This window comes from Agelaius tricolor, unplaced genomic scaffold (genome assembly GCF_023055355.1).
Source record: "Agelaius tricolor isolate 1412-34295 unplaced genomic scaffold, bAgeTri1.0.p SCAF_107, whole genome shotgun sequence".
NCBI lineage: Eukaryota > Metazoa > Chordata > Aves > Passeriformes > Icteridae > Agelaius > Agelaius tricolor.
The window spans coordinates 278,028-300,387 of NW_027269367.1; the positions used below are offsets into that span (position 1 = coordinate 278,028).

General features: G+C 49.6%; 1 protein-coding gene and 3 long non-coding RNA genes across 5 annotated transcripts; 2 read left to right on the forward strand and 2 right to left on the reverse strand.

The window, feature by feature from the left end:
• Position 1: 1 nt before the first annotated feature.
• Positions 2-22,240, reverse strand: KAT8 (lysine acetyltransferase 8). Of its 2 annotated transcripts, XM_071419410.1 has the most exons (11): positions 21,968-22,240; positions 20,869-20,943; positions 18,624-18,796; positions 17,220-17,273; positions 13,745-13,909; positions 13,040-13,129; positions 11,152-11,292; positions 9,046-9,139; positions 5,353-5,503; positions 2,930-3,084; positions 2-1,822 (listed from the first exon to the last, which is right to left on the reverse strand). In XM_071419410.1, exons 1-11 carry the CDS (start codon positions 22,191-22,193, stop codon positions 1,758-1,760), a joined length of 1,389 nt encoding a protein of 462 aa, XP_071275511.1. In that variant the 5' UTR covers positions 22,194-22,240; the 3' UTR covers positions 2-1,757. The 2 variants fall into 2 exon arrangements, with proteins under 2 accessions (XP_071275511.1, XP_071275512.1); XM_071419411.1 differs by lacking the exons at positions 2-1,822; positions 2,930-3,084 and adding an exon at positions 3,165-3,276 and having other exon boundaries at positions 21,968-22,239.
• On the reverse strand, positions 5,524-8,974 carry LOC139586195 (uncharacterized). The gene is made up of 3 exons (XR_011677506.1): positions 8,425-8,974; positions 6,800-8,279; positions 5,524-6,259 (listed from the first exon to the last, which is right to left on the reverse strand). It is a non-coding gene; the product is annotated as an uncharacterized lncRNA (long non-coding RNA).
• LOC139586200 (uncharacterized) lies at positions 10,089-11,145 on the forward strand. Its single transcript, XR_011677512.1, has 3 exons — positions 10,089-10,117; positions 10,949-11,030; positions 11,132-11,145. It is a non-coding gene; the product is annotated as an uncharacterized lncRNA (long non-coding RNA).
• LOC139586198 (uncharacterized) lies at positions 10,141-10,604 on the forward strand. The gene is made up of 3 exons (XR_011677510.1): positions 10,141-10,190; positions 10,312-10,396; positions 10,564-10,604. It is a non-coding gene; the product is annotated as an uncharacterized lncRNA (long non-coding RNA).
• Positions 22,241-22,360: the final 120 nt, after the last annotated feature.

The following is a 22,360-nucleotide window of genomic DNA, read 5'->3' on the forward strand; positions in this document are numbered from 1 at the left end:
GTCCTTTTTCCTGCTTTATTTGGGGGTGGGGGAGACCCCAAAATTTGGGAGGGGGAGGGAAATGGGGACCCCAAAAATTTGGGGGAAAAACCACAAAAATTTGGGGAAAAAATCACAAAAATTTGGGGAAAAACCACAAAATTTTGGGGGGAAAATCCCCAAAAATTTGGGAAAATGGCAAAATTTGGGGGAAAACTCAAAACTGAGTGAGGGGAACCCCAAAAATTTGGGAGGAACCCCAAAAGTTGGGGGAAAAATCCCAAAATTGGAGGGAAATCCACCCAAAACTGAGGGGAAAATGCCAAAAATGTGAGGGAAAATCCCCAAAACTGAGGGAAAAATCCCCAAAATTGGAGGGAAAATTGCAAAACTGGAGGGAAAATCCCAAAATTGGAGGAAAACCCAAAAATTTGGGGGCAAACCCAAAACTTAGGGAGAGAAACGCCAAAAATTTGAGGAAAAAATCCCCAAAATTTCAGGGAAAAATCCCAAAAATTTGAGGAAAAATCCCCAAAAATTGAGGGAAAAATCCCAAAATTTCAGGGAAAAATCCCAAAAATTTGAGGGAAAAACCCCAAAATTTCAGGGGAAAAAATCCCCAAAATTTCAGGGAAAAATCCCAAAAGTTTGAGGGAAAAAATCCCCAAAATTTGAGGAAAAATCCCAAAAATTTCAGGGAAAAAATCCCCAAAATTTGAGGGAAAAATCCCAAAAATTTGAGGGAAAAAATCCCAAAAATTTGAGGAAAAGATCCCCAAAATTTGAGGGAAAATCCCCACAAATTTGACGAAAAAATCCCCAAAATTTTGACGAAAAAATCCCCAAAATTGGAGGAAAACCCGGAACTGGAGGGAAAAAAAAAGATCCCAAAATTGGAGGAAAATGCCCCAAAAATTTGAGGAAAAAATCCCCAAAAATTGAGGGAAAAATCCCCAAAATTTCAGGAAAAAATCCCCAAAATTGAGGAAAAAACCCCAAAAATTTGAGGAAAAATCCCCAAAAATTGAGGGAAAATCCCCAAAATTGGAGGAAAACCCAAAAACTGGAAGGGGGAAAAATAAAGATCCCAAAATTGGAGGAAAATGCCCCAAAAATTTGAGGGAAAAATCCCCAAAAATTTGAGGGAAAAAATAACCAAAATTTGAGGAAAAATTCCTAAATTTGAGGAAAAATTCCCAAAAATTGAGGGGAAAACCCCAAAAATTGAGGGGAGAAACCCAAAACTGGAGGGAAAAAAAAATAAAGATCCCAAACTTGGAGGAAAATGCCCCAAAAATTTGAGGGAAAATCCCCAAAATTTCAGGGAAAAATCCCCAAAAATTTGAGGAAAAATCCCCAAAAATTGGAAGAAAAAATCCCCAAAATTGGAGGAAAAACCCCAAAATTTCAGGGGAAAACCCCAAAATTTCAGGGAAAATCCCCAAAATTGGAGCAAAACCCGAAACAGGAAGAAAAAAAAAAAGATCCCAAAATTGGAGGAAAATGCCCCAAAAATTTGAGGGAAAATCCCCAAAAATTTGAGGGAAAAAATCCCCAAAATTTCAGGAAAAAATCCCCAAAATTGAGGAAAAAACCCCAAAAATTTGAGGAAAAATCCCCAAAAATTGAGGAAAAATCCCCAAAAATTGAGGGAAAATCCCCAAAATTGGAGGAAAACCCAAAATTGGAAGGGAAAAAAAAAAAAGATCCCAAAATTGGAGGAAAATGCCCCAAAACTTTGGGGTAAAAACCCCCAAAATTGGGCAAAAATCCGAATTTCACTTCTTGGCCACCTTGGCCTGTTTGTGCTTCGGGGGCGCCCAGCGCAGGCAGATGGAGTCCACTGCAATTAACAGAGTTAATTAGCGCTAATTAGCACCTCAGCCAGCCACTGGGGCGGTAATTAGGGGGGAATTAATTAATTATGGGGGTAATTAATGGGGGTAATTAATGGGGGTGATTAAAAGTGGGGTTGGGAATGGGGAATGCAGTGATGTTAATTAGGGGGTAATTAATGAGGGGTGTTAATTAGGGGGAATTAATGGGGGAGCATTAATTAGGGGGGTAATTAATGGGGGAGTCATTAAGAGTGTTAATTAGGGGGTAATTAATGGGGGTTAATTAATGGGGGTAATTAATGGGGGGTAATTAAAAGTGTGGTTGGGAATGGGGAGTCAGTGATGTTAATTAGGGGGTAATTAACGGGGGGGTTAATTAGTGGGGTTATTAATGGGCAAGTCAATACAGTGTTAATTAGGCATAATTAAAGGAGCTGTTAATTAGGGCGTTATTAATGGGGGGAGTCTATTAATTACAAAGTGTTAATTAACGAGGGTGTTCTTTAACAGAAGCTCTTTAAGCCAGCGGTCGTTAATGGAAATTAATTAATTAACAACGTTCATTAATTATGGAGCCTTGGGGGGGGGTTCTGGACCGAACCATTCATGGTGGGGGGGATTATCCATTAAGGTTTATTTACTAATTAATGTACATTAATTAATGAGCATGCTGTTTAAGAGTAAGTCATTAAGCTGGTGATCATTAACCAGAATTAACTTATTTTGATTAATTTAATTTTAATTAATTAAATTCATTAATGGTGGAGCCTTAGGGGCATTTCCGGACGGAACCATTCTTGGTGAGGGGGTTGTCCATTAAGGTTTATTTACTAATTAATGTACATTAATTAATGAGCATGCCCTTTAAAAGAACCTCATTAAGGTGGCGATCATTAACCAGAATTAATCCCTTTAAATTAATTAAATTTTAATTAATTGAATTAATTAAGGGGAGAACCTTAGGGGCATTTCCGGACCGAACCATTCACGGGTGGGGGCGCTTCCCTTCCCCAATCTCTCATTCCCCCGTTCATTACGGCCCCAATCCCCGCTCCGGCATTAATCAAGCGGCTAATTAGCGCCGTGCAATTAGCGAGGCGCTAATTACTGACCGGTGATGGGCGGTTTCTTGTACTGGGCGCTCTTGAGGTGCTCCTCCACCAGCTTGGGGGTGACGCAGATGACGTGCTGCCCCTTCCAGTACTTGACCATGTTGAGCGACTGCAGCGTGCTGATGATGTCCGTCTGCGTGATGCTGGTCATCTGGCTGGACACACGGACACGGGAGTGACCACTGAGTGACCACTGAGTGACCACTGAGTGACCAGAGTGACCACTGAGTGACCACAGTGACCATTGGACTCATGGGAGTGACCACTGAGCCGTGGGAGTGAGCATTGAACTCATGGCAATGGTCACTGTGCTGATGATGTCCGTCTGCGTGATGCTGGTCATCTGGCTGGACACGGGAGTGACCACTGAGTGACCACTGAGTGACCACTGAGCCATGGGAGTGACCAATGAGTGACCAATGAGTGACCACAGAGTGACCATGGAGTGACCATTGAGTGACCATTGAGTGACCAATGAGTGACCCCTGAGTGACCATTGAGTGACCAATGAGTGACCATAGAGTGACCAATTAGTGACCAATGAGTGACCACAGAGTGACCAATGAGTGACCACTGAGTGACCATTGAGTGACCACTGAGTGACCACAGTGACCAATGAGTGACCAATGAGTGACCACTGAGTGACCACTGAGTGACCACAGTGACCACTGAGTGACCACTGAGCCATGGGAGTGACCAATGAGTGACCAATGAGTGACCAATGAGTGACCATTGAGTGACCATTGAGTGACCAATGAGTGACCATTGAGTGACCACTGAGTGACCACTGACCATTGAGTGACCACTGGTTTCTATGGATTTCTATGGGGATTTTTGGGCCCATACTGGTTTGTACTGGTCTGTACTGATTTGTACTGGTCCATACTGGTCTATACTGGTTTATACTGGTTTGTACTGGTTTCTATGGATTTCCATGGATTTCAATGGGGATTTTTGGGTCCATACTGGTCCATACTGGTTTATACTGGTCCGTACTGGTCCATACTGGTCTGTACTGGTTTCTATGGATTTCAATGGGGATTTTTGGGCCCATACTGGTCCGTACTGGTCTGTACTGGTTTATACTGGTTTGTACTGGTTTCTATGGATTTCAATGGGGATTTTTGGGTCCATACTGGTCCATACTGGTCCATACTGGTCCATACTGGTCCTACCTGAGGTCCTTGATGGAGAGGGTGCCCCTGAAGTCCCTGAGGATCTCCAGAACCAGGTGAGTCACTGGTTTATACTGGTTTATACTGGTCTGTACTGGTTTCTATGGATTTCCATGGATTTCTATGGGGATTTTTGGGCCCATACTGGTTTATACTGGTCCATACTGGTCCTACCTGAGGTCCTTGATGGAGAGGGTGCCCCTGAAGTCCCTGAGGATCTCCAGCAGCACCCAGGACCAGGGGAGTCACTGGTTTATACTGGTCCATACTGGTTTATACTGGTTTCTATGGATTTCCATGGATTTCTATGGGGATTTTTGGGCCCATACTGGTTTATACTGGTCCATACTGGTCCTACCTGAGGTCCTTGATGGAGAGGGTGCCCCTGAAGTCCCTGAGGATCTCCAGGACCAGGGGAGTCACTGGTTTATACTGGTCCATACTGGTTTATACTGGTTTCTATGGATTTCCATGGATTTCTATGGGGATTTTTGGGCCCATACTGGTTTATACTGGTCCATACTGGTCCTACCTGAGGTCCTTGATGGAGAGGGTGCCCCTGAAGTCCCTGAGGATCTCCAGGACCAGGGGAGTCACTGGTTTATACTGGTCCATACTGGTTTATACTGGTTTCTATGGATTTCCATGGATTTCTATGGGGATTTTTGGGCCCATACTGGTTTATACTGGTCCATACTGGTCCTACCTGAGGTCCTTGATGGACAGGGTGCCCCTGAAGTCCCTGAGGATCTCCAGAACCAGGTGAGTCACTGGTTTGTACTGGTTTATACTGGTTTGTACTGGTTTCTATGGATTTCCATGGATTTCTATGGGGATTTTTGGGTCCATACTGGTTTATACTGGTCCATACTGGTTTATACTGGTCCTACCTGAGGTCCTTGATGGACAGGGTCCCTCTGAAGTCCCTGAGGATCTCCAGCAGCACCCAGGACCAGGTGAGTCACTGGTTTGTACTGGTTTATACTGGTTTCTATGGATTTTTATGGATTTCAATGGGGATTTTTGGGCCCATACTGGTCCATACTGGTTTGTACTGGTCCATACTGGTTTATACTGGTCCTACCTGAGGTCCTTGATGGACAGGGTCCCTCTGAAGTCCCTGAGGATCTCCAGGACCAGGGGAGTCACTGGTTTATACTGGTTTCTATGGATTTCTATGGGTTTCTATGGGGATTTTTGGGCCCATACTGGTCCATACTGGTCCATACTGGTCCATACTGGTCCTACCTGAGGTCCTTGATGGAGAGGGTGCCCCTGAAGTCCCTGAGGATCTCCAGCAGCACCCAGGACCAGTAGCTGCGGTAGCTGAGCTTGCCCAGGTCCGAGAGCGGCTTCTCCGGGGAGCCCACGGTGCTCTCCAGCTTGGACAGCTCGTAACCTGGGCAAAAACCCACCCAAAATCACCCAAAATTCCGCCCAAAATCACCCAAAATTACACCCAAAAAATCCCCCGAAATTCCCTCACAAAATCCACCAAAATTCCCTCAAAAATCCTAAAAAAAATCCCTCAGAAAATCCTGAATTTCCACTTGGTGCTCTCCAGCATGGACAGCTCGTAACCTGGGCAAAACCCACCCAAAATCACCCAAAATCACCCAAAATTCCACCCAAAATTTCACCCAAAAACCCCCCAAAATTCCCTCACAAAATCCCCAAAATTTCACCCAAAAATCCCCCGAAATTCCCTCAAAAATACCCCAAAATTCCCTCCAAATTCCACCCAAAATCCCCCAAAATTCCCTCAGAAAATCCCCAAAATTCCACCCAAAAATCCCCCGAAATTCCCTCAAAATTTCACCAAAAATTCATCAAATTCCACCCAAAATCCATCCCGGAATTCCAGGGAATCCATAGAATCCAGGGGATCCCAAAAATCCCTGAAATTCCCTCAAAAATTCCCCAAAATTCCCTCAAAAATCCCCCGAAATTCCCTCAGAAAATCCCCAAAATTCCCTCAAAATTCCACCCAAAATTCCATCAAATTCCACCCAAAATCCATCCAAAAATTCCAGGGAATCCGTGGATTGCAGGGGATCCCAAAATTCCCCAAAATTCCCTCAAAATTTCACCAAAAATCCCCCGAAATTCCCTCAGAAAATCCCCAAAGTTCCAGCCAAAAATCCCCCAAAATTCCCTCAAAAATCCCAAAAAAATCCCTCAGAAAATCCTGAATTTCCACTTGGTGCTCTCCAGCTTGGACAGCTCGTAACCTGGAAAAAACCCGCCCAAAATCACCCAAAATCACCCAAATTCTACCCAAAAAAATCCCCCGAAATTCCCTCACAAAATCCCCAAAATTTCACCCAAGAATCCCCCCAAATTCCCTCAGAAAATCCCCCAAAATTCCCTCAGAAAATCCCCCAAAATTCCCTCAAAAATACCCCAAAATTCCCTCAAAATTCCACCCAAAATCACCCAAAATTCCACCCAAAATCTATCCCGAAATTCCCTCAAAAATCCATCCTAAATTCCATCAAAAATCCCCCAAAATTCCCTCAGAAAATCCCCAAAATTGCCTCAAAAATCCCCCAAAATTCCCTCAGAAAATCCCCAAAATTCCACCCAAAAATCCCCCGAAATTCCCTCAAAATTTCACCAAAATTCCATCAAATTCCACCCAAAATTCCACCCAAAAATCCCCCAAAATTCCCTCAGAAAATCCCCAAAATTCCACCCAAAATTCCACCCAAAATCCATCCCAAAATTCCAGGGAATCCGTGGATTTCAGGGGAACCCAAAAATCCCCGAAATTCCCACATAAATCCCTGAAATTCCACCCAAAAATCCCCTAAAATTTCACAAAAAATTCACCAAAAATTCATCAAATTCCACCCAAAATCCGTCCAAAAATTCCAGGGAATTCATGGATTTAAGGGGATCCCAAAATTCCCTGAAATTCCCTCAAAAATCCCCAAAATTCCACCCAAAAATCCCCAAAATTCCCTCAAAATTCCACCCAAAATTCCCAAATTTTTAATTTGGGATCTCCCAAAAATTCCCAAATTTTTTCAGGACCTCCCCAAATTCCCAGAATTTTCCCAATTTTTGGGCAATTTCCCCTCATTTTTTCCCAATTTTTCCCCAATTTTTTCCCAATTTTCCTCCTGTTCCCAATTTCCTTAGGACCCCCAAGAATTCCCAAATTTTTAATTTGAGACCCCCAAAAATTCCCAAATTTTTTTTCGAGAACCCCCCAAAATTCCCAAATTTTTAATTTGGGATCCCCCAAAATTCCCAAATTTTTTTCAGGACCTTCCCAAATCCAAAATTCCCAGAATTTTCCCATTTTTACACAATTTCCCCTCATTTTTTCCCAATTTTTTCCCAATTTTTCCCCAATTTTTCCCCCTTCCCAATTTCCTTAGGACCCCCAAAAATTCCCAAATTTTCTCTGGGAACCCCCCAAAATTCCCAAATTTTTAATTTGGGATCTCCCAAAAATTCCCAATTTTTTTCAGGACCTCCCCAAATTTCCAGAATTTTCCCAATTTTTGGGCAATTTCCCCTCATTTTTTCCCAATTTTTCCCCAATTTTTTTCCCAATTTTCCTCCTGTTCCCAATTTCCTTAGGACCCCCAAGAATTCCCAAATTTTTAATTTGAGACCCCCAAAAATTCCCAAATTTTTTTTCGAGAACCCCCCAAAATTCCCCAATTTTTAATTTGGGATCCCCCAAAATTCCCAAATTTTTTTCAGGACCTTCCCAAATTCCAAAATTCCCAGAATTTTCCCATTTTTACACAATTTCCCCTCATTTTTTCCCAATTTCTTCCCAATTTTTCCCCATGTTCCCAATTTCCTTAGGACCCCCAAAAATTCCCAAATTTTCTCTGGGAACCCCCCAAAATTCCCAAATTTTTAATTTAAGATCTCCCAAAATTCCCAAATTTTTAATTTGGGACCCCCAAAAATTCCCACAATTTTCCCATTTTTGGGCAATTTCCCCTCATTTTATCCCAATTTCTTCCCAATTTTCCTCCTGTTCCCAATTTCCTGGACCCCTCGAAATTCCCAAATTTTTAATTTGAGACCCCCAAAAATTCCCAGATTTTCTCTGGGATCCCCCAAAATTCCCAAATTTTTTTCAGGACCCCCAAAAATTCCCAAATTTTCCCTGGGAACCCCCCAAAATTCCCAAATTTTTAATTTGGGATCTCCCAAAAATTCCCAAATTTTTTTCAGGACCTTCCCAAATCCAAAATTCCCAGAATTTTCCCATTTTTACACAATTTCCCCTCATTTTTCCCCAATTTTTTCCCAATTTTTCCCCAATTTTTTCCTCTCCCCAATTTCCTGGACCCCCCAAAATTCCCAAATTTTCTCTGGGAACCCCCCAAAATTCCCAAATTTTTAATTTGGGATCTCCCAAAAATTCCCAATTTTTTTCAGGACCTCCCCAAATTCCCAGAATTTTCCCATTTTTGGGCAATTTCCCCTCATTTTTTCCCAATTTTTCCCCAATTTTTCCCCAATTTTCCCCCAATTTCTTCCCAATTTTTTTCCTCTTCCCAATTTCCTGGACCCCCCAAAATTCCCAAATTTTCTCAGAACCACCCCAAAATTCCCAAATTTTTTTGGGAACCTCCCCAAATTTCCAGAATTTCCCAATTTTTGGTGATTTTCCCTCATTTTTTTCCCCTCCCTCCCAAAATTCCCAAATTTTCTTTTGAGACCCCCAAAAAATTCCCAAATTTTTAATTTGGGACCCCCAAAATTCCCCAATTTTTTTGGAACCCCCCCAAAAATTCCCACAATTTCCCAACTTTTGGGCAATTTCCCCTCATTTTTTCCCAATTTTTCCCCAATTTTTTCCTCTCCCCAATTTCCTGGACCCCCCCAAAATTCCCAAATTTCCTCGGAACCCCCCAAAATTCCCAAATTTCCCCAAAATTCCCCAATTTCCCCGATTCTGGCACTGACTGAAGGCGATCAGGAATTTTCCGTATCCGCGGCGCTGGTACGGGGGCAGGGTCAGGATGCAGGCGACGTTGTTCCCGTCTGGGGACTCCTTTTCCTGCCAAAAATGGGAATTTTGGGAAAATTACAAAAAATTCCCAAATTTTGGGGTCGTTTTTGGACGTTTTGGGCGTTGAGGACATGGAAAATATTCGGGGATTTTGGGGATTTTTGGGGATTTTTTGGGGTTTTTGGGACATTGAGGGGACGCAGGTGAGTGCCCAGGTGCCCCCAGGTGTATCCCAAGCCCCCCTCAGGTGTCCCCAGGTCTATCCCAGGTGTCCCTAGGTGCCCTCAGGTATCCCCAGCTGTGCCCAGCTGTGCCCCAGTTTCCCCCAGGTGTCCCCGGTTGAGTCCCCAGATGTGCCCCAGGTGTGACAGGTGAGTCCCCAGGTGTGCCCAGCTCTATCCCAGGTCTATCCCAGTTGCCCCCAGCTGTGCCCCAGCTGTGCCCAGGTGTGCCCCAAGCCCCCTAAGGTGCCCCCAGCTGTGCCCAGGTCTATCCCAGGTGTATCTCAGGTGTATCCCAAGTCCCCCCAGGTGTCCCCAGCTGCCCCAAGCCCCCTCAGGTACCCCAGATGTGCCCCAGGTGCCCCCAGGTCTATCCCAAGCTCCCCCATGTGCCCCCAGGTGAGTCCCCAGATGTGCCCAGGTCTATCCCAGGTACCCCCAGCCCCTTCCAGGTGTGCCCAGGTGTGCCCCAAGCCCCCTCAGGTGCCCCAGGTCTATCCCAAGCTCCCTCAGCTGTCCCCAGGTGAGTCCCCATGTGCCCCCAGGTGTGCCCCAGGTGCATCCCAGGTGTTCCCAGTTCCCCTCAGCTGCCCCCAGGTGTACCCAAGTCTATCCCAGGTGCATTCCAGCCCCTCCCAGCTGTCCCCAGGTGTGCCCAGGTGTGCCCCAGGTGCCCCCCAGGTGCATTCTGGGCCCTCCAAGGTGCCCTCAGGTGCTCCAGGTGAGTCCCCAGCTGTGCCCAGGTGTATCCCAGGTACCCCCAAGCCCCCCCAGTTCCCCCCAGCTGTGCCCAGGTGTATCCCAGGTACCCCCAGGTACCCCCAAGCCCCTCCCAGGTGTGCCCCAGGTGTGCCCAGCTGTGCCCAGGTGTATCCCAGGTACCCCCAGGTATCCCCAAGCCCCCTCAGGTGCCCCCAGGTGTATCCCAGATGTACCCAACTGTCCCCAGGTACCCCCAGTTGTCCCAGCTCTATCCCAGGTGTGCCCAGCTGTGCCCAGGTCTATCCCAGGTGTATCCCAGGTGTATCCCAGGTGTGCCCAGCTGTGCCCAGGTGTATCCCAGGTGTATCCCAGGTGCCCCCAGGTGAGTCCCCAGGTCTATCCTAGGTGCCCCCCAGGTGCATTCTGGGCCCTCCAAGGTGCCCTCAGGTGCTCCAGGTGAGTCCCCAGATGTGCCCAGTTGTCCCCAGGTGTGCCCCAAGCTCCCCCAGGTGTCCCAGTTCCCCCCAGCTGTCCCCAGCTGTCCCCCAGGTGTGCCCAGCTGTGCCCAGGTGTATCCCAGGTGTATCCCAAGCCCCCCCCAGCCCCTCCCAGTTGCCCCCAGGTGTGCCCCAAGCCCCCTCAGGTGCCCCCAGCTGTGCCCCAAGTGCACCCCAGGTGTACCCCAGGTATCCCCACCACCCCCCAGGTCTATCCCAGGTGCCCCCAGCTGTGCCCCAGCTGTGCCCAGGTGTGCCCAGGTGTATCCCAGGTACCCCCAGCTGTGCCCAGGTGTGCCCCAAGCCCCCCCAGCCATGCCCAGCTGTGCCCAGGTGTGCCCAGGTGTATCCTAGGTGTATCTCAGGTGTATCCCAGGTACCCCCAAGCCCCCCCAGGTGTGCCCAGCTGTGCCCAGGTGTATCCCAGGTACCCCCAGGTGTATCCCAGGTGCCCCAGCTGTGCCCAGGTGTATCCCAGGTGTATCCCAGCTGTGCCCAGCTGTGCCCAGCTGTGCCCAGGTGTGCCCCAAGCCCCCCCAAGCCCCCCCAGCTGTGCCCAGGTGCCCCCAGCTGTGCCCAGGTGTTCCCAGGTGTATCCCAGGTGCCCCAGCTGTGCCCAGCTGTGCCCAGGTGTGCGCACCTTGGAGAAGTAGCCGACGATGTGGGCGCCCTGGCGGTCGACCTCGGTGAGCAGGTAGAACACGAAGGGCTCCACGTCGAAGTAAAGCGTCTTGTGGTCCAGGAACAGCTTGGCCAGCAGGCACAGGTTCTGGCAATAGATCTGAGCACAAACACACCTGGGATTCACACCTGGGCACAGCTGGGGGCAGCTGGAGTGCACAGAGCACAAAAAAAACCCCGGCAAAATGGCCCAAAAATGGCCCAAAATGGCCCAAAAATGGCAAAAAAATGGCCCGAAGTGGCATCAAAATGGCCCAAAAATGGCCAAAACCACCCCAGGATTTGGGGATTCCCCTGGGTTGGGGCTGCCCAGGTGGCACCTGGGCACACCTGGGCACACCTGGGCACAGCCAGGGTGCCCAAAAAACCCCGGCAAAATGGCCCAAAAATGCCCAAAAATGGCCCTAAGTGGCATCAAAATGGCCCAAAATGGCCCAAAAAATGGCCCAAAATGGCCCAAAAAATGGCCCAAAGTGCCCCAAAAAATGGCCCAAAGTGCCCCAAAAATGGCCCCAAACCCCCCCAGAATTCCCACCTGGGCACACCTGGGCACACCCAGAGTGCACAAAGCCCAAAAAACCCCCAGTGAAATGGCCCAAAAATGGCCCAAAGTGGCACAAAAATGGCCTAAAAATGGCCTAAAAATGCCCCAAAACCACCTCAAAATTGGCCAGGATTTCAGAATTCCCTGGATTCAAGGTGCCCAGGTGGCACCTGAGCACACCTGGCACACCTGGGCACACCCAGAATGCCCAAAGTCCAAAAAAATCCCGGCGAAATGGCCCAAAAATGCCCCAAAATGGCCTAAAAATGCCCCAAAATTATCACAAAAATGCCACAAAAATGGCCCAAAAATGGCCAAAACCACCCCAGAATTCCCAGCTGGGCACACCTGGGCACAGCCAGAGTGCACAGAGCACAAAAAAACCCCGGCGAAATGGCCCAAAATGGCCCAAAAATGGCAAAAAAATGCCCCAAAACGGCCAAAACCACCCCAGAATTCCCACCTGGGCACACCTGGTGCGCCCTGGGTGCCCAAAAAATCCCAGCAAAATGGCCCAAAAATGGCCCAAAAATGCCCCAAACCCACCCAGAATTCCCAGCTGGGCACACCCAGAGTGCACAAAGCCCAAAAAAAACCCCGGCCAAATGGCAAAAAAACACCCCAAAATGGCCCAAAGTGGCATCAAAATGGCTCAAAATGGCCCAAAAATGGCCCAAAACCTCCCCAGAATTCACACCTGGGCACACCTGGGCACATCTGGCACACACCTGGGCACACCTGGGGTGCCCAAATGCCACCAAAACCCCACAAAATTCCACCAAAATCACTCAAAAATGCCTCAAAAATGCCACAAAATTGCCCAAAAAATACCCCAAAAACGCCCAAAAAACGCCCCAAAAATCCCAAAACCCCCCCAGAATTCCCAGCTGGGCACACCTGGGCACATCTGGGCACACCTGAGGTGCCCAAATGCCACCAAAACCCCACAAAATTCCACCAAAATCGCCCCAAAAAATGCCTCAAAAATGCCAGAAAATTGCCCAAAAAATGGCCAAAAATTGCCCAAAATTACCCCAAAAAAGCCCCAAACCTCCCCAGAATTCCCAGCTGGGCACCCCTGGACACACCTGGGCACATCTGGCACACACCTGGGCACACCTGAGGTGCCCAAAAGCCACCAAAACCCCACAAAATTCCACCAAAATCGCCCCAAAAAATGCCTCAAAAATGCCCCAAAAAAGCCCAAAATTACCCCAAAAAAGCCCCAAAAATGCCCCAAACCCCCCCAGAATTCCCAGCTGGGCACACCTGGGCACACATCTGGCACACATCTGGCGCTCACCTTGTGGTCTTTGCCGTCCACCTCGTAGACTGAGATGTTGCCCTTGCGGTAAATCTCCCGCCCCGGCGGCTGCCGCCACTGGCACTGCCCCTGCCCAGGTGAGACACGGGCAGGTGAGGGAAGGAAAAAACCAAAAAAAAAACCAAAAAATTTAAAAAACCCCAAAAAAAACCCACGAAAAAATGGGAAAAAACTGAAGAAAATGCACCCCCAGTTTTCATCCAATTTTCACCAATTTTCCCCCAAATTTTCGCCCTTTTCTCCCCCCAGCTGTGCCCAGGTACCAGGTGCAGCCCAGGTGTCCCTAAAATCCAATTTCCCCCAATTTCCCCCCAATTTTCACCAAATTTTCACTGTTTTTCACCAAATTTTCCCCAATTTTCTCCCAATTTTCTCCCTTTTCCCCCCTCCAGGTGTCCCCAAACCCCAATTTTCACCAATTTTCCCCCAACTTTCCCCTAATTTTCCCCAATTTCCCCTCATTCTCCCCCCCAGCTGTCCCCAGGTGTGCCCAGATGCCCCAAGGTGTCCCCAAACCCCAATTTCCTCCCAATTTCCCCCAATTTTCATCGTTTTTCTCCCAATTTTCACTGTTTTTTCACCGTTTTTCACCAAATTTTCACCGATTTTCCCCCAATTTTCACCATTTTTTTCCCAAATTTCTCCCAATTCTCCCTCATTTCCCCCCCAGGTGTGCCCAGGTACCAGGTGCAGCCGGTAGCTCCTCTCGTATTTCATGTACTTGAGGCAGAACTCGCAGATCCAGAGCTTGGGCTGCTTCCCGTAATCCTCGGGGAAGGGCGAGAAGTACCAGGCGTCGATCTCGTAGTGCCCAATGTGGATCTTGTCCACGTATTTCACCTTGGTGATCTGGGAGAGGCACAGGGGGCACACCTGGGCACACCTGGGCACACCTGGGTGCCCAAATCCCCAAAAAATCCCGCGAAAATCCCGTTAAAAACGGCCCTAAAACGGCCAAAAAAGGGCCAGAAATGTCCCAAAACCGGTCAAAAATGGCCTAAAAACAGCCCCAGGATCGTGGATCTTGTCCATGTATTTCACCTGGGTGATCTGGAATGGACACCTGGGCACACCTGGGCACCCAAATCCCCAAAAAACCCCGCTAAAAATGGCCCAAAAACGACCTAAAAAGAGCCAGAAATGGCCGAAAACCACCCCAGGATCCAGCCCAGGTGAGCATCCCCAGGTGCCCCAGGTGTGGATCTTGTCCACGTATTTCACCTTGGTGATCTGGGACAGGCACAGGGGGCACACCTGGGCACACCTGGGCACACCTGGGTGCCCAAATCCCCAAAAAACCCCACAAAAAATGGCCCAAAAATGACCCAAAAAGGGCCAGAAATGGCCGCAAACCACCCCAGGATGCAGCCCAGGTGAGCATCCCCAGGTGCCCCAGGTGTGGATCTTGTCCACGTATTTCACCTTGGTGATCTGGGACAGGCACAGGGGGCACACCTGGGCACACCTGGGCACACCTGGGTGCCCAAATCCCCAAAAAATCCCATAAAAATCCCATTAAAAATGGCCCCAAAACGGCCAAAATGGCCCAAAACCAGCGGAAAATGGCCTAAAATCAGCCCAGGATCCAGCCCAGGTGAGGATCTCCAGGTGCCCCAGGTGAGGATCTTGTCCATGTATTTCACCTCAGTGATCTGGAATGGACACCTGGGCACACCTGGACGCCCAAATCCCCAAAAAACCCCGCGAAAATCCCGCTAAAAATGGCCCAAAAATGACCCAAAAAGGGCCAGAAATGGACAAAACCAGCCAGAAATGGCCTAAAACCAGCCCCAGGATCCAGCCCAGGTGTGGATCTTGTCCATGCACTTCACCTGGGTGATCTGGAATGGACACCTGGGCACACCTGGGCACACCTGGGTGCCCAAATCCCCAAAAAACCCCATAAAAATCCCACTAAAAATGGCCCAAAAATGACCTAAAAAGGGCCAAAACTGGCCAAAAATGGACAAAAAATGGCCAGAAATGGCCTAAAACCAGCCCCAGGATCCAGCCCAGGTGTGGATCTTGTCCACGTATTTCACCTGGGAGATCTGGGATGGACACCTGGGCACACCTGGGTGCCCAAATCCCCAAAAAACCCCGCTAAAAATGGCCCAAAAACGACCTAAAAAGAGCCAGAAATGGCCGAAAACCACCCCAGGATCCAGCCCAGGTGAGCATCCCCAGGTGCCCCAGGTGTGGATCTTGTCCACGTATTTCACCTTGGTGATCTGGGACAGGCACAGGGGGCACACCTGGGCACACCTGGGCACACCTGGGCGCCCATATCCCCCAAAAAATCCCGCAAAAATCCCGTTAAAAATGGCCCCAAAACGGCCAAAATGGCCCAAAACCAGCGGAAAATGGCCTAAAATCAGCCCAGGATCCAGCCCAGGTGAGGATCTCCAGGTGCCCCAGGTGAGGATCTTGTCCATGTATTTCACCTGGGTGATCTGGGACAGGCACAGGGGGCACACCTGGGCACACCTGGGGGCCCAAATCCCCAAAAAATCCCACTAAAAATGGCCCCAAAATGACCTAAAAAGGGCCAAAAATGGCCCAGAAACTGCCAAAAATGGCCGAAAACCACCCCAGGATCCAGCCCAGGTGAGGATCTCCAGGTGCCCCAGGTGAGGATCTTGTCCATGTATTTCACCTGGGAGATCTGGAATGGACACCTGGGCACACCTGGGTGCCCAAATCCCCAAAAAACCCCGCAAAAATCCCGCTAAAAATGGCCCAAAAATGACCCAAAAAGGGCCAGAAATGGACAAAACCAGCCAGAAATGGCCTAAAACCAGCCCCAGGATCCAGCCCAGGTGAGGATCTTGTCCATGTATTTCACCTGGGTGATCTGGAATGGACACCTGGGCACACCTGGGTGCCCAAATCCCCAAAAAACCCCGCAAAAATCCCGCTAAAAATGGCCCAAAAATGACCTAAAAAGGGCCAGAAATGGCCGAAAACCAGCCCAGGATCCATCCCGTAAAAAATCCAAAAAATTCCCATTAAAAATCCCCCCAAAAAATTCCCAAAAAATCAAAGAAATTTCTCATTAAAAATTCCCAAAAATTCCCATTAAAAATCCCCAAAAATTCCCATTAAAATTCCTAAAAAAATCCCATTAAAAATCCCTAAAAGAATCCCCAAAAAATCCCCAAAAATTCCATTAAAAATCCCTAAAAATTCCCCAAAAATACCCACTAAAAATCCCCAAAATTCCCATTAAAAATAAAAAAAAAATCCATTAAAAATCCTCAAAATCCCATTAAAAATCCCCAAAAAAAATCCCTAAAAAATCCCTAAAAAATCCCTAAAAATCCCCAAAAATTCCCAATAAAATTCCTAAAAAAAATCCCTTAAAAATCTCCCAAAAATCCCTAAAAAATTCCCAAAAAATCCCTAAAAAATTCCCATTTAAAATCCCAAAAAATCCAAAAAAATAAAAAAAATCCCTAAAAATTCCCCAAAAAAATCAAAATAAAAATCCCTAAAAATTCCTCAAAAATCCCTAAAAAAAATCCCAAAAAATTCTATTAAAAATCCCAAAAAATTCCCAATAAAAATCCCTAAAAATCCCTAAAAAATCCCCAAAAATTCCATTAAAAATCCCAAAAAATCCCTAAAAAAATCCCCAAAATTCCCATTAAAAATCCCCAAAATTCCATTTAAAAAATCCCTATTAAAAATCCCCAAAAATTCCCATTAAAATTCCCCAAAATTCCCCTAAAAAATCCCAAAAAAATTCCCATTAAAATCCAAAAAAAAAAAGCCCAAAAATTCCCAAAAATAATTTAAAAAAATCTCTAAAAAAATCCCCCAAAAATTCCCATTCAAAATTCCCCAAAATTCCCATTAAAAAATCCCCAAAAAAATCCCTAAAAAATTCCCAAAAAATAATAAAAAAATCCCTAAAAAATCCCCCCAAAAAATTCCAAAAAATTCCCATTAAAAATCCCATTAAAAATCCCATTAAAAATCCAAAAAAAAAACCCATTAAAAAAATCAAAAAAATCCCTAAAAAATCCCTAAAAATTCCCCAAAAATCAAAATAAAAATCCCTAAAAAATCCCAAAAAAATCCCTAAAATTCCCATTAAAAATCCCCAAAAATTCCCATAAAAATCCCCAATCCCCGCATTTGTCCCTGCCCCACTCACGGCCTCGTGCTCCTTCTCCAGCGCCGCCGTGGTCGGGTCCATCTCGGCGTAGGTCTGCAAAACCAGTACGGACCAGTATAGACCAGTACAGACCAGTATAAACCATTATAAACCAGTACGGACCAGTATAGACCAGTACAGACCAGTATAGACCAGTATAAACCGGTACGGACCAGTATAGACCAGTACGGACCAGTATAAACCGGTACAGACCAGTATAAACCATTATAAACCAGTACGGACCAGTATAGACCATTATAAACCATAATAAACCATTATAAACTAGTACGGACCAGTATAGACCAGTACAGACCAGTATAGACCAGTACAGACCAGTAACAGCTGATGGAAACCCCTAAGAACCAGTAGAAACCAGTAAAGACCAGTAGGGCCCAGTGCTTGATGTGGGATCCCAGTCCCTCCCAGTCCCTCCCAGTCCATCCCAGTCCATCCCAGTGCCCCCCAATCCCCTCCCAGTCCATCCCAGTCCCTCCCAGTTCATCCCAGTCCCTCCCAGTATATCCCAGTATATCCCAGTCCCTCCCAGTCCCCTCCCAGTATATCCCAGTCCCCTTTAACTCGCTCCCAGTCCATCCCAGTCCCTCCCAGTCCATCCCAGTTCCATCCCAGTCCATCCCAGTGCCCCCTAAACTGATTGCAATCTCCTTTAACTCCATCCCAGTCCCTTTAACCCCATTTCAATCCCCTCTAACTCCATCCCAGTCCCTCCCAGTATAACCCAGTCCCTCCCAGTCCCTCCCAGTTCATTCCCAGTCCCTCCCAGTCGGTCCCAGTTCATCCCAGTTCATCCCAGTCCATCCCAGTATATCCCAGTTCCCTCCCAGTCCATCCCAGTGCCCTCTAAACTGATCCCAGTCCCCTTTAGCTCCATCCCAGTCCCTTTAAACTCACTCCCAGTCCCTCCCAGTCCATCCCAGTCCCTCCCAGTCCATCCCAGTAACCCCCAACCCCATCCCAGTGCCATCCCAGTATATCCCAGTTCCCTCCCAGTCCATCCCAGTTCCATCCCAATCCATCCCAGTATATCCCAGTCCATCCCAGTGCCCCCTAAAGTGATCCCAGTCCCCTTAAACCCCATTTAATCCCCTCTAACTCCATCCCAGTCCCCTTAAAGTCGCTCCCAGTCCCTCCCAGTATATCCCAGTACCCCCCAATCCCCTCCCAGTCCCTCCCAGTTCATCCCAGTGCCCCCTAAACTGATCCCAGTCCCCCTTAACTCCATCCCAGTCCCCTTTAACTCGCTCCCAGTCCCTCCCAGTCCCCTCCCAGTATATCCCAGTGCCCCCCAATCCCCTCCCAGTCCCTCCCAGTCCCTCCCAGTATATCCCAGTGCCCCCCAATCCCCTCCCAGTATATCCCAGTATATCCCAGTGCCTCCCAGACCTTCTGCACGTGGTTGATCTCGTCGTGTTTGCGTTTCTGGTTCCTGGTGATTTTCCTCTCGGGCTCCGCCAGCTCCCCCAGGAACGGCTCCGAGCTCTTCTGGGCGGCCTCCTTGAGGCTCTTGGACAGCGCCAGGCGGTTCCGGTCCACCCACTCGTCCAGGCGCCGGTTAACTGGGAGCACTGGTGTGAACTGGGAGCACTGGGAGCACTGGGAACCATCCCCAGCCATCCCAGTGTGCCCAAATCCCCATGGTGTGCATTGTACTGGGAGTTACTGGGAGTTACTGGGAGCCATCCCCAGGCGGTTCCGGTCCACCCACTCGTCCAGGCGCCGGTTAACTGGGACAACTGGGACTTACTGGGAGCACTGGGACACCCCCAGTCCATCCCCAGCCATCCCAGTGTGCCCAAATCCCCATGGTGTGCATTGTACTGGGACTTACTGGGAGCACTGGGAGCACTGGGAACCATCCCCAGTCCATCCCCAGTTCACCCCAGTTCACCCCAGTTCACCCCGTCCTGCTCAGGGCCTTTAAATCCCCATGGTGTGCATTGAACTGGGAGTTACTGGGAGTTACTGGTGTGAACTGGGAGCACTGGGAGCACTGGGAACCCTCCCCATCCATCCCATGGGTCCCAATCGCCCCAGTTTGGGATTAACTGGGAGCACTGGTTTGAACTGGGAGCACTGGGAACCATCCCCAGTCCATCCCCAGTTCACCCCAGTTCACCCCGTCCTGCTCTGAGCCTTTAAATCCCCTGGATCTGCTGTGAACTGGGAGCACTGGGAACCATCCCATGGGCCCCAATCACACCAGTTTGGGGTTAACTGGGAGCACTGGTTTGAACTGGGAGCACTGGGACACCCCCAGTTCACCCCAGTTCACCCCGTCCTGCTCTGAGCCTTTAAATCCCCATGGTGTGCATTGTACTGGGAGTTACTGGGATTTACTGGGAGTTACTGGGAGCACTGGGACACCCCCAGTCCATCCCCAGTTCACCCTAGTTCACCCCATCCTGATCAGAGCCTTTAAATCCCCTGGATCTGCTGTGAACTGGGAGCACTGGTGTGAACTGGGAGCACTGGGAACCATCCCAGTTCATCCCATGGGCCCCAATCCCCCCAGTTTGGGGTTAACTGGGAGCACTGGTGTGAACTGGGAGCACTGGGAGCACTGGGAACCATCCCCAGCCATCCCAGGGTGCCCAAATCCCCATGGTGTGCATTGTACTGGGAGTTACTGGGAGCACTGGGACACCCCCAGTTCACCCCAGTTCACCCCGTCCTGCTCAGTGCCTTTAAATCCCCATGGTGTGCATTGAACTGGGAGCACTGGTTTGAACTGGGAGCACTGGGACACCCCCAGTTCACCCCAGTTCACCCCGTCCTGCTCGGAGCCTTTAAATCCCCATGGTGTGAATTGAACTGGGAGTTACTGGGAGTTACTGGGAGCACTGGGAACCCTCCCAGTTCATCCCATGGGTCCCAATCCCCCCAGTTTGGGGTTAACTGGGACAACTGGGACTTACTGGGAGCACTGGGAGCACTGGGAACCATCCCCAACCCATCCCATGGGTCCCAATCGCCCCAGTTTGGGGTTAACTGGGAGCACTGGTTTGAACTGGGAGCACTGGGAACTGTCCCCAACCCATCCCATGGGTCCCAATCCCCCCAGTTTGGGGTTAACTGGGAGCACTGGTTTGAACTGGGAGCACTGGGACACCCCTGGTCCATCCCCAGCCATCCCAGGGTGCCCAAATCCCCATGGTGTGCATTGTACTGGGAGTTACTGGTGTGAACTGGGAGCACTGGGAGCACTGGGAACCATCCCCATCCATCCCATGGGTCCCAATCCCCCCAGTTTGGGATTAACTGGGAGTTACTGGTTTGAACTGGGAGCACTGGGAACCATCCCCAGTCCATCCCAGTCCCCTCCCAGTTTGTCCCAGTCCATCCCAGTCCCCTCCCAGTCCATTCCCAGTCCATCCCAGTTTGTCCCAGTGCCCTCCCAGTTCATCCCAGTTTGTCCCAGTCCATCCCAGTCAATCCCAGTTTGTTCCATTCCCTTCTCAGTGGATCCCAGTCCATCCCAGTCCCTCCCAATCCATTCCCAGTCCCTCCCAGTCCCTCCCAGTCCATCCCAGTCCCTCCCAGTCCCCTCCCAGTTCTCCCAGTCCCTCCCAGTCCCTCCCAGTCCATCCCAGTCCGTCCCAGTCCCTCCCAGTTTGCCCAGTTCACTCACAGCCCACGTAGTGCACGTAGAACTCCTCGCGCGCCTCCTGCTCGTTCAGGCGGGACTGGATCACCTCAGCCGAGTCTGGAACAAACTGGGATTGACTGGGATATACTGGGATGGACTGGGATATACTGGGAATGGGGCTGGGACAAACTGGGATCGACTGGGAGGGACTGGGAAGGGAATGGAACAAACTGGGATTGACTGGGATGGACTGGGAGGGACTGGGAGAGACTGGGAGGGGAATGGAACAAACTGGGATTAACTGGGATGGACTGGGAGGGACTGGGAGGGACTGGGATGGGACCAGTATCAAACTGGGAATGGACTGGGACCAGTTCCCATTCCCCCCACCCCATTCCCAGTTCCCCCAGTATCCCACTCCCAGTTTGCCCAGTATAACCCTCCCAGTTTACCCAGTTTGCCCAGTATCACAACCCCTGTATGCCCAGTATAACCCTCCCAGTTTGCCCAGTATAACCATCCCAGTTTGCCCAGTATAACCATCCCAGTTTGCCCAGTATAACCCACCCAGTTTGCCCAGTATAACCCTCCCAGTTTGCCCAGTATAACCCTCCCAGTTTGCCCAGTATAACCCACCCAGTTTGCCCAGTATAACCTTCCCAGTTTGCCCAGTTTGCCCAGTATAACCCTCCCAGTTTACCCAGTGTAACGGTCCCGGTTTGCCCAGTATAACCCTCCCAGTTTGCCCAGTATCCCCAGTTTACCCAGTGTAACGGTCTCAGTTTGCCCAGTATAACCAGTATAACCCTCCCAGCACTCCCAGTTTGCCCAGTATAACCAGTATAACCCCCCCAGTATCACTCACGCCAGCTCCCGTCCGCCCTCCGGCACAGACACTCATCCCAGTTTGCCCAGTATAACCAGTACAACCCTCCCAGTACTCCCAGTTTGCCCAGTGTCACTCACGCCAGCTCCCGTCCGCCCTCCGGCACAGATACTCATCCCAGTTTGCCCAGTATAACCAGTATAGCCCTCCCAGTGTCACTCACGCCAGCTCCCGTCCGCCCTCCGGCACAGATACTCATCCCAGTTTGCCCAGTATAACCAGTATAACGCTCCCAGTTTGCCCAGTGTCACTCACGCCAGCTCCCGTCCGCCCTCCGGCACAGATACGTCTCCCCGATCTCCACCGCCACCTCCGCGTCCCTGGCGCTCCCCGCGTTTCCCGGCGCTCCGCGCCCGCTCCCGGTGCCCGTCCCGGCCCCGCTTCCTCCCCCGGGACCCTCCGGGGTCGCTCGGGGCCCTCCCGGGGCCCCCCCGGACCCGCCCGGGGCCTCCGGGACCGAGCCGGGCCCCGCCGCCGCCATCTTGGAGGCCGCCGGAAGTGACGCACAACGGCCGCGACGCGTTGCTAGGAGACGGGGAGGGGCGGGGATTGGTTGCTGGGAGACGGGGGAAGGGCGGGGATTGGTTGCTGGGAGACGGGGGAAGGGCGGGGATTGGTTGCTCGGAGACGGGGAGGGGCGGGGATTGG

Coding starts and splice junctions, on each gene's coding strand:
- KAT8 (XM_071419410.1), bottom strand. CDS start 22,193: ATGGCGGCGGCGGGGCCCGGCTCGGTCCCGGAGGCCCCGGGCGGGTCC. Junction 13,130..13,744: donor GGAGCTACCGGCTGCACCTG/GTACCTGGGCAC, acceptor TCACCTGGGCAG/GGGCAGTGCCAGTGGCGGCA. Junction 9,140..11,151: donor TCGTCGGCTACTTCTCCAAG/GTGCGCACACCT, acceptor CATTTTTGGCAG/GAAAAGGAGTCCCCAGACGG.